The sequence below is a fragment of the Arvicanthis niloticus genome, chromosome 11, assembly GCF_011762505.2.
Source record: "Arvicanthis niloticus isolate mArvNil1 chromosome 11, mArvNil1.pat.X, whole genome shotgun sequence".
Classification (NCBI taxonomy): domain Eukaryota; kingdom Metazoa; phylum Chordata; class Mammalia; order Rodentia; family Muridae; genus Arvicanthis; species Arvicanthis niloticus.
The window spans coordinates 29,330,693-29,343,979 of record NC_047668.1 but is presented as its reverse complement, the minus strand read 5'-3'; the positions used below and the strand labels follow the sequence as shown (position 1 = coordinate 29,343,979).

At 36.2% G+C, this 13,287-nt stretch overlaps 1 protein-coding gene across 5 annotated transcripts in view; it reads left to right on the top strand.

Annotated features, from left to right (window-relative positions):
• The window catches only part of Agmo (alkylglycerol monooxygenase), a 379,192-nt gene that overhangs the window by 197,260 nt on the left and 168,645 nt on the right, over nt 1-13,287 (top strand). The window contains exon 13 of one of the 5 annotated variants that reach the window (XM_076941967.1): nt 8,239-8,277. The exons of the other annotated variants lie outside the window; for them this stretch is intronic. Coding sequence (XP_076798082.1) covers nt 8,239-8,250 — 12 coding nt within the window. The 3' untranslated portion in view covers nt 8,251-8,277. The remainder of the gene's footprint in view (nt 1-8,238; nt 8,278-13,287) is intronic. 5 annotated transcript variants of the gene reach the window in all.

Genomic DNA, 13,287 nt, shown 5'->3' with positions numbered 1-13,287 from the left:
ATCTTCTTTGTTTTTCTGTCTCTTTCTCTGTCTCAGTCTCTGTCCCATCTTTCTTTCTGTGTTTAGGTTGCACTACCCCTAGAGGCAGATATAATTTTCTTATTTGAAGATCCTCCATTTTGTCTGAAGGATTAAAATTTTTATCTTTCCCTTCAATAAATGTGAAAGAGAAAATGTAGAAATTTCCTAAGTGCATAACTAACTTTTCTTTCACAAATATCAAGAAGAGAACACAGACGGAAGTTCTTATGCATATCAAAAAAATGATAATTGCTCTCGTCTATAAATTTAGATCCTGGCCTGTGTTCTCAGGAAATAGTGCATAGTCTCTCTGTCTAAAATCTATAAATACTGTTTGTCATAAATTTTCAGCCATGATCAAAAGGAAATAAACCATTTATACTGAGACTACAATTGCCACTTTTAGTTTTTTAATTTGGGGAGTTTCAAACTCTCCTTCAGCTTATAAAAGTTTACTTACTTTTCTCTAGTCTCTAGTTTTTAATCATTTCCAAGATAAATGCCAGAGGTGTGACCAGTTTAGTTACTGATGGCAGAAGGCAGTAAACCCCTGTCTTCCTAGCTCTTACTATGTTTATATTGTGCACAGGAGGTCTCCTACTATGATTGCTTTATTTCCAGAAGTCTAAACGTACAACAAAATATGCAGCATATGTTTTTTTTTCAGATCAGCCTCTTCTATATTAGAAGGCATATGCATTCTTCAGGGTGATCTGAGGGTTTTGTCATAGGAAAGACAGCCACACTTTCTAGTGAAATCTCCATACCTACATGTAATTGGTATATGTCATCATGTCCAAAAGGAATGTCTCATTTGAAAAGTGAGCTCATCAAAGTGTAAGCAATGAACCTATAATGGCTTAAAAGAAATTACTGAATACAATAGAGGGGCTTTTAGAAGGAGTCGGATGTGGAGAACAGGGAACAAAAGCAAGATCTATGGCTTTGTGTGAAGGAACATCTGTGTTCAGGAAAGAGGACCTTTATGAGAATAAGGTATGATGAATTTTAAGTAATGTAAAGTCTTTTACGATATGTCAGTCTAGCACACATCTGCACATCCCTCGTTTTCAGTTTTTATTTATCTTACATGTTTCCTTCAATGATCAAATAGCCTATGGACATATGCTGAGTTTGCCGTAGATGCCTGGGCGCCATCTAGTGGTTGAAGAGTAACTGCAGGACTTCATGTTTTCCCAAAATCATTCCTTCATTTTACAAATAGAATTTGTATTTGTAGGACACCATAAATTAAGTTCCATATTCTTTTTATGGGAGAAGAACCTCCAAAGATAAAAACGTTGTTCATATTTAACCTTGAACCATGAGTGAGAACACTTTATTTTATCTGATTCATATAATTTGGCTTAATCACTGCAATGAATATTCATTTATGTGTTTTTGATCTCATGGCTTCTTTTTGTAATTTTTTTATTATTAATTTTATATTTTACAGTCCTGTTGTTACCCTTCTCCAGGGCCCACTCACACAGTTCTTCATCCCATTCCTCCTCCCTCTGTCTCCAACCGGGGTCCCCCCATGCAGGCCTCCCACTCTCTAGGGCCTCAAGTCTCTCAGGGTTAGGCAATTGTCACAATGAGGCGACACCAGTCAGTCTTCTGCTAGATATGTGTCTGGGGTCTCAGATCAGCTCACGTATGTAGCAAGACTCAGTGTCTGAAAGATCTCAGTGCTCCACTTAGTTGAGCCAGCTGATCTTTCTATGGGGTCACCCTCCTCCTCAGCTTCTTCCAGCCTTCCCTAATTCAACCACAGGGGTCCTTGACTTCTGTCCAATGGTTGGGTGTAAGTTTGTCTCAGTCAGTTGCTTGTTGGGTCTCTCAGAGGACAGCCATGCTAGGCTCCTGGCTGTAAGCACCTCTTTGCATCAGTAGTAGTGTCAGGCCTTGGAGCTTCCCCTTGAGATGGATCCCAAGTTGGGCCTGTCCCTGGACCTCTTTTCCCTCAGTCTTTTCTCCATTTTTTTCCCTGCAGTTCTTTTAGACAGAACCAGTTCTGGGTCAGAGTTTTTGACTGTGGGAATGGACTTGATACTCGGTCTTTCTACTGGAGGTGGAATCTGAGTTTCCTCTCCTTACTGTTGAGCATTTCAAAGCTCTTTCCCTTTGAGTCCTGAGAGTCTCTCACCTCCCTAGTCTCTTGTACATTTTAGAGCTCTCCCTCCCATCCTTAAGGTTGCATGTTTTCATTCATTATGCTGGCCCGCAGGGCTTCTCTCTTGTCTTCCCACCCCCAATACCTGATCAGGTTCCTTTTTAATCCCCTGCCCTTTCCCACCCAGGTCCCCCCCTCTGCCCTCTGTGATTATTTTTTCTCCTTCCCGAGAGGGATTGGGGCATCCTCACTTGGGCCCTTCTGCTTGTTAACCCTCTTGAGTTATGTGTATTGTACCCTAGGTATTCTTTAACTTTTTTTTTTTTTTGGCTAATGTCTATATATTAGTGAGTACATAGCATGCATGTCTTCTTGGGTCTGAGTTACCTCACTCAGGATATTTTCTAGTACCATCCATTTGCCTGAAAAACTCAGGATGTCCTTGTTCTTAATAGCTGAATAGTATTCCATTGTGTGAATAAACCACATTTTCTGCACCTATTCGTCATTTGTGTGACATCTGGATTGTTTTCAGCTTCTGGCTATCACAAATAAGGCCACTATGAGTTGTGGTTTCTTCTCTTTGATAATTCACTCAGACATAAAATTTTCAGGGCTATCAAGCTAAGGTGCTCCAAATTCTACTTTAATTGTGCCAAAAGAGTGATACAACCTCTGATAAACATACTGGCAGATGAATAAAATGAAGGCTGAATTTAAAAACAAAATGTCTAAGAGGTGGTGAGATGGGCCAGTGCGTCACCATGCTTCTGATGACCTGAAGTTGGTCCAATGGTGTAAGGATACAACCAACTCATGCAAACTGTTTTCTGACTGATACATTTATGTCTTGGTACACACTCCCAAACGTGTTTGTTTTGGTACAAACAGATAAATAATTTTTTAATACAGCTGTATGAGTAAAAGATTAACTCTGTAAAAATGTAAAAGAGGGTAAATTGGCTCCAAATTTCCAGTTCTTACTTTCTATTGTTCATAACTTCCTCTACAGTTTGACTGATCACTTGTTTCTTTGTTTCAACATTTTTTTTAAAAAAATTGTTTTTCATATTTAAGTATTTTCTAAAGTCCTGATGAATTACATCATTCCAAGTACTTTATGAAAAGTTTTATTTTTCACTAGAAAAATAAATTGGTTTTTCATGTACATCTTGTGAGAGAAGCTAAGGTAAAGAATAATTATCATAAGCTTTACAGAGTACATGCTCACCTAAGATACTCATAGATGGTCACAGATCCACTTACTGCATGCTTATATTATTACACCTTTACATAGATTACATATTGATTTGTACATGTAAAATGCATATTATAATATGATATAATTAAGTGTGTCTGTAAAGAATTTTTTAGATATAATTAATACAAATAGAAAGAACTGGAAATTTGGAGCCAATTTACCCTCTTCTACATTTTTACAGAGCTAAACTTTTACTTGTACAGCTGTGTTAAAATATGATATAATTAAGTGTGTCTGTAAAGAATTTTTTAGATATAATTAATACAACTTCCTGGTGTCTTATACTTTCCCAATAGTAGCAGTATTGAAACTTTGAAATATACATATAGTTGAATATAAATCTTAACCATAATATGAAGGCTTAATTATATATTCACTGTATATTCTCAAAGGGTAAAGTTAATGTCATATTTAATACTTATTTTAATTTAAATATTACTGGTTGACAATATAATTATGATACTTCTATAAATTAGGGATATAATTTTTAAACTAAAGTTTTCTCTTGTTTGAAGTATACTATACATGGTATTCAAATTTTCATTAGAAGACAGTCCCTAGCAACAAGGAACAAAGAGAAGGGTGAAGGTCAAACATCATATTGGGTTACACAGGGCAAAAGCCAGCCATTAAAACAGAAATCAGAAAACACATAACATTCAAACATCAAAAAGCCAAAGCCCAATGATGACCAGTCATAAAATACTTGTCTGGATTATAGGATTAACCCAAGACAGAGACCATCAATGGAAGAGTGTGGATAAATGAGACCTGGATGTATCAGGCAAGGAGAGAGAAAAAGATACAGAGAAATCACTGCCCAAACTCAGTCCCTCAAAACCCAGATTCTTGGCAAGTGTCTTCTGCTTCAGCTCCACTGTATACCCAGTTGGCTTTTCTTATTCTCTCCCTCCCTCCCTCCTTCTCTCTCTCTCTCTCTCTCTCTCTCTCTCTCTCTCTCTCTCTCTCTCTCTCTCTCTCTCTCTCCTTCATTTCATCTCTCTGTCTCTCTGTCTCTGTCTCTCCTTCATTTCATCTCTCTGTCTCTCTGTCTCTCTGTCTCTCTCTCTCTCTCTCTCTCTCTCTCTCTCTCTCTCTCTCTCTCTCTCTCTGAGCACAGAGTGGTGGTTACTGCTGTGAAATATACACCTAAGTTCAGCTGATAAAGTCTGTGCCCAGGCTTCACTTGCTATAATCATATTTGTAGTGCGTTCTTCCATGGCAAAGCCAACATGTTTTATTTTGGACAGAGTTTTAAACATTACATAGAAGATTTAAATGGTAAGGACAAACTTGTGACATATTCTGGGGACAAAGACAAGAGGTTTTGGGCCCAGTTTTAGGAAAGAGTAGACAAAGTTCAAAGGTTAAAATACAATTCCAGGCTCAGCCTAATGGAAAACACTGTAATCTAGCACAAAAAGGTATAGACATCAAGATAAAAACTTCCAGGCCAGGCTATGAGACTCTATCCCCAAAATCAATCAAAACATCAACCAATAAGTAAGTAAATAAAATGTAATTCCAGACCTCCAATAATACAACTTTGTATTATACCTGAATTAGTACCCTATGTGTCATCACTATAGTTGGGGCATACTAGAAATGAATCATAATAATAATAATAATACAGATAAGTTGATTTTAGGTATACAAGTAATTATATGGGCATAGCTTTAATATACAATTCTGGGTTAGAGAAAATAATCTTTTAAAAATAGATATATCTGGAACAATTTTGGGTTTTAATGTTCTGAGTTCTGAACAGGTATGTTTCTTCTCCATACACATGCCTGCAGTTAAATTAACTTAAAACAAAGAACACATTTTAGCAGCTACCCATGCTTGTTTTGTTAATCTTTCTATTCTAAAGAAAGTGCATAAGACTCCTTATCTCTGTTCCTGTTGCTGACTGTGTAGCTGTTCCAGTCTGTGGGTCCTTCCATCACTCAGTCTTTACTCTGGCAAACGTTAATACACCAATTTGGTGTTCAGGATCATTGGATGTGATATCTTCGGGTTCTTTGCATGAATACTAAATGAGACCAGGAATGCTTTCTACATCTCCTTGGATGTTTCAACAGTCTCCTCCATGGGGAAGTTGTGGATTATATTAATGTTTGAAAAAACAAACTATAAAGCACAAAGAAGAGGCATGACAATTTTTTTAGAGAATATACATTATGAAGATGGTCTTCATTTTTAATATGTTGGACTTACATTACACACATTCTTCTTTTTCCTTTTGTTCTCTTACCTCCTGGAAGGAATGACACGATTCCCCACCCCCCCATGTAGGTTATTTTTACAGCTACATCTGCTTTCCTCTAATTCTCCTATATCAGAGAATTAGGAATCAAAATGGAACAGTAAATACACCAGATAAACAAAATCAAATGGTCAGAATTAATTTGTTTCTCACTAGTGTAATATTTCCTGGAGTTAATTGTCTGTATCTGTTTTTGGAAGCTATCCAATAAACAAGAATATCTTATTTTTAATCTAAATATCTATACAGTGAAAACCAAGAGCTCCTCCCAGGTCCTCTCTACATTCCCACACACTCAAATTCATATTCTTTCTTTGTTCTTTTTATTAAAAAATAAAAAGATACCTGAGAGAGAATGAGAGAGAGAGAGAAAACAACAAACATGCAAACAAACAACAAAAAGAGGTAGCCAAAGAAAAAGGAGCGCACACAAATCCCATAAAACATACATGTAATATATTTGTAATATATATATATATATATATATATATATATATATATATATATATATATATCCTGTAAGGCTTAAAACAAAAACTAAGTGTGGTTTGTATATCCACTGAGAGAATGCAAAAGACAGACCCTGCTCCAGTTATTGGGGAATCCACATGGAGACTGAGCTACACATCAGCTACATATGTGCAGGGGGCCTAGGTCCAGCTCATGTATACTTTTGGGTTGGTGGTTCAGACTCTGAGAGTCCCAGTGGTCTCTGTTAGTTGATTATAAAACAAGAACATTTCATACTTACCTGTTTGCTCAATGCCTTTTGGAAATCGAGAAAATATGATGATTACAAATATTGTACCATTATTAGAATCTGTTTCTTTAACTGTATCTATGGCTAGTGCTTTTCTGTGCCCCCTTTCCTCCCTCCTCTCGTAGTATTGTATATGTGTTTGTGTGTGTTTGTAGCATGTGCACAAGAATGCAAATGAGTGTGTACAATGTGTGTATATGTATTCATTAGTGTCAGGCATAAATATACCAATGCACACATCATGTGGTATCACAGGACAACACCTACTGTCATTTCTTATCTTCTACCTGATTTGAGACTAGGTCTCATTATAGTTCACTACTGTATAAACCAGGCTACCTGGACCATAAGTCATCAGGTATTCTGTTTCTGCTTCTTATCTAAGTAAGGGGCACTGTATTTATAGACATATGCATTCAACCATGGCTTTATATTGGTCAGACCTTCATGCTTGTGTGGCAAGGGCATTACCCACTGAGTGAACTCCACTAGCACAATTATGTATGTATAAGTTATTACTTCTCTAGACAGTAATATATATAAAACTTTACTTATTATAATTATACATAACTTAATTATACTATACTTTTATTTGCATTTTAATTAATTATATTTTCTTTATAACTATATTACATATACACTTATTTCTTACCAAAGCATCTTTAGAAATCAGGTGTTTATTTGTTCCCACAGTTGTGAAGGTCCAAATCTTACTGCAAGTAAGGCACTATAGTGCCTCAAATCTAGGACATTCTAGAGCAGGTCTGCTGTGAAGTCAACATAGAAAAGGACAGCTAACTTGCTAGCCTATCTTCTCGAGTTCAAGTTATAATGAGAGAGAACAAAGGAAACATCTCAGCACTCTTGTGGTTTTTTTTCCCTATTGAAGATGGTCTTGTCAGTGTAATAGTGATGGTTCCTTTCAGAAATGTTTCCATCTTGTGCTGTAAATACAAATCTATGAACGAATAGCCTTTATTTATAATCCAGTCATCCCTCCACTGTCCCTCTCCCACAGTTTCTCATCCCATTCTTCCTCCCTCCTGTCTTCAAGAGGAGATCTCCAAACTTCAGTTTCCCCACTCCCTGGAGCCTCAAGTCTCTGGAAGATTAGACCCATACATTTTTTCCCACTGAGGTTGGACCAGGCAGTCCTATGCTATATATATGGGGGGCTCAGACCAACTCTTGTATGCTGTCTGGTTGGTGGCTCAGTGTCTGGGCACTCCCAGTGTTCCAGGTTAGTTGAGACTTCTGGTCTTCCTATGGGGTTGTCTTCCTTTCTGCTTCGTTTATTCTTTCCCTAATTCAACCATAGGGGTCCCCAGACTTCAGTCTAATGTTTGGGTGTAAGTATCTCAGTCTGTCTCAGTCAGCTGCTGGTTAGACCTTTCAGAGGACAGCCATGCTAGGCTCCTTCCTGTTTGTAAGCATACCATAGCATCAGTAATAGTGTCAGACATTGGTGTCCCCCCATGAGATAGATCTCCAGTTAGACTGGACATTGGCCCACCTTTCCTTCAGTCTTTTCTCCAATTTTGGCCTTGTAGATCTTTGAGACAGAAACACTTCTGTGTCAGACACTTTGACTGTGGGTAGTTTAGGTCTTTAGTATTTTTTTAAATTTCTTTTCTATGAACTCATGACTCATATGTGCACAGTTGCTTTTGAATTCATTTGTGTCATGTTTGCTTGCTTATGTTGACCATAGAATTGATTTCAAGGTCAATAAGACAATGTCTTTGTGCTGGTCTATTTTAAAATAATATCATGTTGAATAATGACACTACACCCATAATTCTCCTTTCTAGTTCAAGAAGTGATCAGCTTCCTTTTACAATGGAATTTATGTAAGTACATTTCAGGACATGGCACATTCTATATTTATAATCACTTTCTAAATCACTTTCAGTGAAATGACTGATGCAGCTTTTCATTGAACACTACTGTGGTCTTCATTTGAAGGCAGTTTCTGTTACATTGCTTGCTATCCTGAATACTTGTATTAAATAACTTCTGTGTTTGGAAAGTAATGGATGAATGAAAGTCTTCTGGGATATTTTATTTTACTCTTAGTAGCTAAATAGCAATGTGTTTGTGTTCAATCCAATCAAGCTTTTAAGGACTTAACAGGTGTGTAAAATGGTACCAAAGATTAGGCCAACCAATAGGTTAGAAACCTTCTCTTATTACAATGTAATATTGTACCCAAATAATGTGAGAGGAATTTGAACCTTTTTGCCTATCCCCACTCCTGACTTAATAAAAAAAGCAAGATTGCTCTATTATGATTTATTTCAGTCTGCATTTATTTTTATGTTCCAACACTAAATATAAGCATCTGGTTTCATGAAGACATATGTCATTTGTAAGACTATGCTTAAATAAGCTTTTACAGTATATGGGGATTATGGAATTGACTTTTCTGGGTCATATATAGATACCTTATATGTTAGATTAGTATGTTTCTGAAGTTCCTACTAAAACAATCTTAACTAATGGATGAGTATTCAACTTACTATACACTTCTGTATGCTGGAATAGTTCCACTTTTTGTATAAAATAATGAATATCTTTCACAAGTTGAAAGTCTAGTCTCCAAGAGAGGTAATCACAAGAAATATTACTTGAAAATTGAAGGTAACAGACATAAATTCAGACTTCAACAATACTTGTACTTTAGCCAGAATGATACCTGTGTCATGCTCGATGCAGTTTCTGTGTCCATTCATCATCAATGGGAGAAAAAAGCTGAATATTCTTTTTAAAAGAGGACAATTTGCTTTTCGTGCCATGTACCTAAAGGAGCTTTGTCAGATAATGACACTTTCATCCACACTCTGAAATCTTCAAGTAACTTAACTTTATGTCACTGAATATATAGGTGATGTAGGTGAGCTGGTTTATTCGCTCACACAGAAATCTACTATATTATTTGTTGTCTAAGAAGTTTATTTAAAACTACATTGCTTAAAGTTAGAAATTGGTTAATATTCACATTAACCCACTAAAGACCTTAATAGATGTCTATTTCATTTAGATAACTTCACTTACTTACATGACTAATTAAAATTTTATATTTGAAAATTTGCAATGGAAATTTATTTATTTGAAGAGAATTTTCAGAATCTGCAACTGGTTGAATGGAAATGGAATTTGGGTCTAAAACCCTTCTCTAGTAAGTAATAAATACACCAGACAACCTGTGTCAATCATACTGACTGCAGTGGGAATCCCTTTTGCTATAGTCATTTCTTATTACCATGACAAAAACAATCTATGAAAGGAAAAATTAATTTTCCATTAATTAATTAATTAACTTTATATTCTAATCACAACCCACTATCTTCCAGTCCTTTCTCTTTTATCCTTCCCTCAACTTCATCTTTGAGAAAGGTGAGAAATTCCATTGAGCACCAACCCACTGTAACACCTCAAGTCTCTGTAGGACTAGGTACATCCTCTCCTACTGACACCAGCCAAGACAGTTAGGGGAACAGGATCCAGAGGCAGGCAATAGAGCCCCACCCCAGTTGTTGAGTGACCTTATGAAGACCAAGATGCATATCTGCTGCATATATGTATAGGGCCTAGGTCCAGCTTCTGTAAACCCTTTGGTTGGTGGTTCAGTCTCTGGGAGTCTTCAAGGTTCTAGGTAAGTTGACACTGTTGGTTTTCCTGTAGGGTTCCTATCTCTTCCAGGTTTCTCCATCTTTTCCCCAGTCTTCCACAAAACATTCTGAGCTCTTTCTAATGTTTGGCTGTTAGTCTCTGCATTTGTTTCACTCAGCTGCTCAGTGGAGACTCTCAGAGGACAGTTATGCTAAGCTCCTGTCTGCAAGCACAACAGAGTATTATTAATAGAGTCAGAAATTGATTCTTGCCCATAGGGTGGATCTTAAGTTTGTTCAGCTATTAGTTGGCCATTCCCTCAGTCTCTACAACATCTTTGGGGAGTCTATGAGGGTGACTATAGCTGAGGTTCCTAACAGCAGGCTATATGGAGCATTAAGTGACCACCTACTGTAGCCAGGCAGGACTCTAGGTGGAAGGATAAAGACACCAACACACTGACAAAACTTTGACTCAAAATTTGTCCTGCCTATAAGAAGTACAGAGAAAGAATTCATTTTAACTCATGGTTTGGTTATGCTGGAGAATGCCTGGCAGCAGGGGTATAGAGCAAGTGTTTATCATGTTATCTCTGCAATCAGGAGTCAGGGAGAGATGAATCCTGATCATCAAAAAGAATACCTTTATTTTTCCCCTTCTGACTCTGTCTGGATCTCAGCCCATGAAATGATGTCACTCCCATTTAGGGTGGATCTTCCCCTCTCAATTAAACTTCTCTGGAAACATGCTCACAACACATTCCCAGAGGTTTATATTTAAGGAGACTCTAAATCCAGACAAGCTGACATTGAAAATTAACCATTACATCATTCTTTCTTTGATTCCATAAGTCCTTTTCTCTGAGTCCAGTGGTCAGGTATCTTCCTGAGCTTTTTAAATATTTAATAATTCATGGGCCAGCATTTATATTCTTCCTCTCTAAGGGTATGTCAATGCCTGAAAGTTCACTATTCTGTGTCAGCAGTCATGGTTGAGGGTTGGAAGATAAAGGGCGGGGATGGGAAAGTGGATAAGAGAGAAGCTGGCACACTGTCTGTGGGCTGATGTACACCATTGGAGTTTATCTTTCTCACTCACTCTTTTCCCTGTAGAAATAAAAATATTGTTCCATCTACTGGATTAGTATGTTGTTTTCTCCTTGGAGACACCCTTACTGAGAAACATCAGTAATAGACAGATGCAATTAGATCTACATTTCTGGTTGCTACTATAAAGTGATATGTATCTTCTTCAGTGGAATTGAACTCTACCTAGTACTGGTAACTGCATAGTGTTCTAGTGATGTTATAACTGATAGTATTTCTTAAATGTTATGCTAATTTAAACATCAATTAAAATCATTTCTTTAGGTAAGTGAAATATCTGGTAACAGAGAGGACAAGTGTTTGATGTTTATTGAGGTGCTCATTGACTGTAAAATTAACATATAATTAAAAATGATAATGCCTATATATATATATAATATGTATGTATATATGTATACACACACAAACACACACAAATATATATATATATATATATATATATATATATATATATAGAGAGAGAGAGAGAGAGAGAGAGAGAGAAAGTATATATTCTCCAGCATATACATTTATCACTACAGTCTTCTTTATGGAGTTTCTTCCTATCTCAATGACATGTTATATTTGTGCTTATCCAATGGAATAACTCACTCATTTATATAAGTCACTTCTGTATATGACAAGAACATAGTTTTATATTTGTCCTGGGTTCTGAATATCTCATAGTTAAGTATGCAGAAAACATCCACCTATGTTTTCTTTTCATCTTTTTTTTTCTCACTATACTTCAATTGCTCTCGACATTTGTGTCCCAAGTCTACATAACTAAATATCACAGACTTAATTCTGGATCAGCTCAGTGTTTTCTCTGTTCCAGATTCACAATGGCAAAATCAATTTTGGCTTTAAGTTGATTAAGAAGTTGCCATCATCTTCTCTGTGATTTCAATACTGTGGCTTCATTGTGGGCTGTCAGCTATGATCTTCTGAAGGGCCACGTTCATGCTGCATTGCTTCCCTGTGTAGGGTAGTAAGCAAGAAGGTAGAAAACCTTCTCACTCTTAAATATCTCTCACTTTTTCCTTTTATCGAATGTTTTTCTCTCCTCTTCTCTTCAAGCCAGAAGGAGTTTACCATTTTCAGAAACTAAATTAATTAGAATGGGTCTATCTGGATAATTTAGAATTATTTTCTTACCTTAAATATTTATACCTTTAATTATGTCTGCTCTGTGTCTTCTTTGACATGAGATAGTAACCCTACTAATTTTAGGATTGAGATGTAGTAACTTTTGATGAGGTAGGAGCTACCCAACTGATGTATCAATTACTTTATACATTGTGTATATGTTTTATAATATGTTATAATACACTTTTAGAACTCAACTGAGAAATGTTTCAGGAGAAATATATCAATAAATAAACAGATGAATCCAAATGTAAGGGGAATCAATTTTAAATTTTGTGGGGTAAAATTTTTACTTAAAGTGTAATATGCCATTTTATTTTCAAAATGTTAGTATCAGCACTTTGAAACTGATATTTACAAATATTGAATGTCTCCCTTAATGGTTTCTTGTGCTTACTGAACAAAATATATTACTTATTATGGATATCATGTCATTACTATGATGTCATTCTGTCTTTTCTCTTGATCAAGTTCATAAAGCAATTTCTTACTGAAACAAATTTATTGTTTTCTATAACTTTAAATCCTTTGGATGTTCAAAATGTAGACAATGTAAAACTTGCCCATTCTTTTTATAAAGATCTTCTATTAACATATGAGCTTTTAAGAGCAGACAAAAAGAAAACCAAGAATGAGCCTACCCACCTACCCATGTTAGGATGCTTAACACTTATATTAACTGTGACTTTTAGCTTGGTTCCCTGAATAGACTCTGGATAGAGACTGAGAAATGTTTAGCCCTGTGTTTGGGTAGACGTTGATTGAAAATTAGTGAGAAAGGCCTTTTAGGAAGAATATGGGAGTAAAGTAACAGCTATGTCTTTCTTACAGTGAAGTCACTCAAATCAAAGAATCGTTTCTTTGAGTACTTAAAATAGCTTTTCATTTTTAGCCCATAAGGCACTGAGTATAATAACATTATGCAGTCAAGGTCCACATAGATCCAATGTTACCTCTTTTGCACTCTCTCTCCATCTCTGACCATCTATCCCAGATCACCTTTTATTTTTCTAA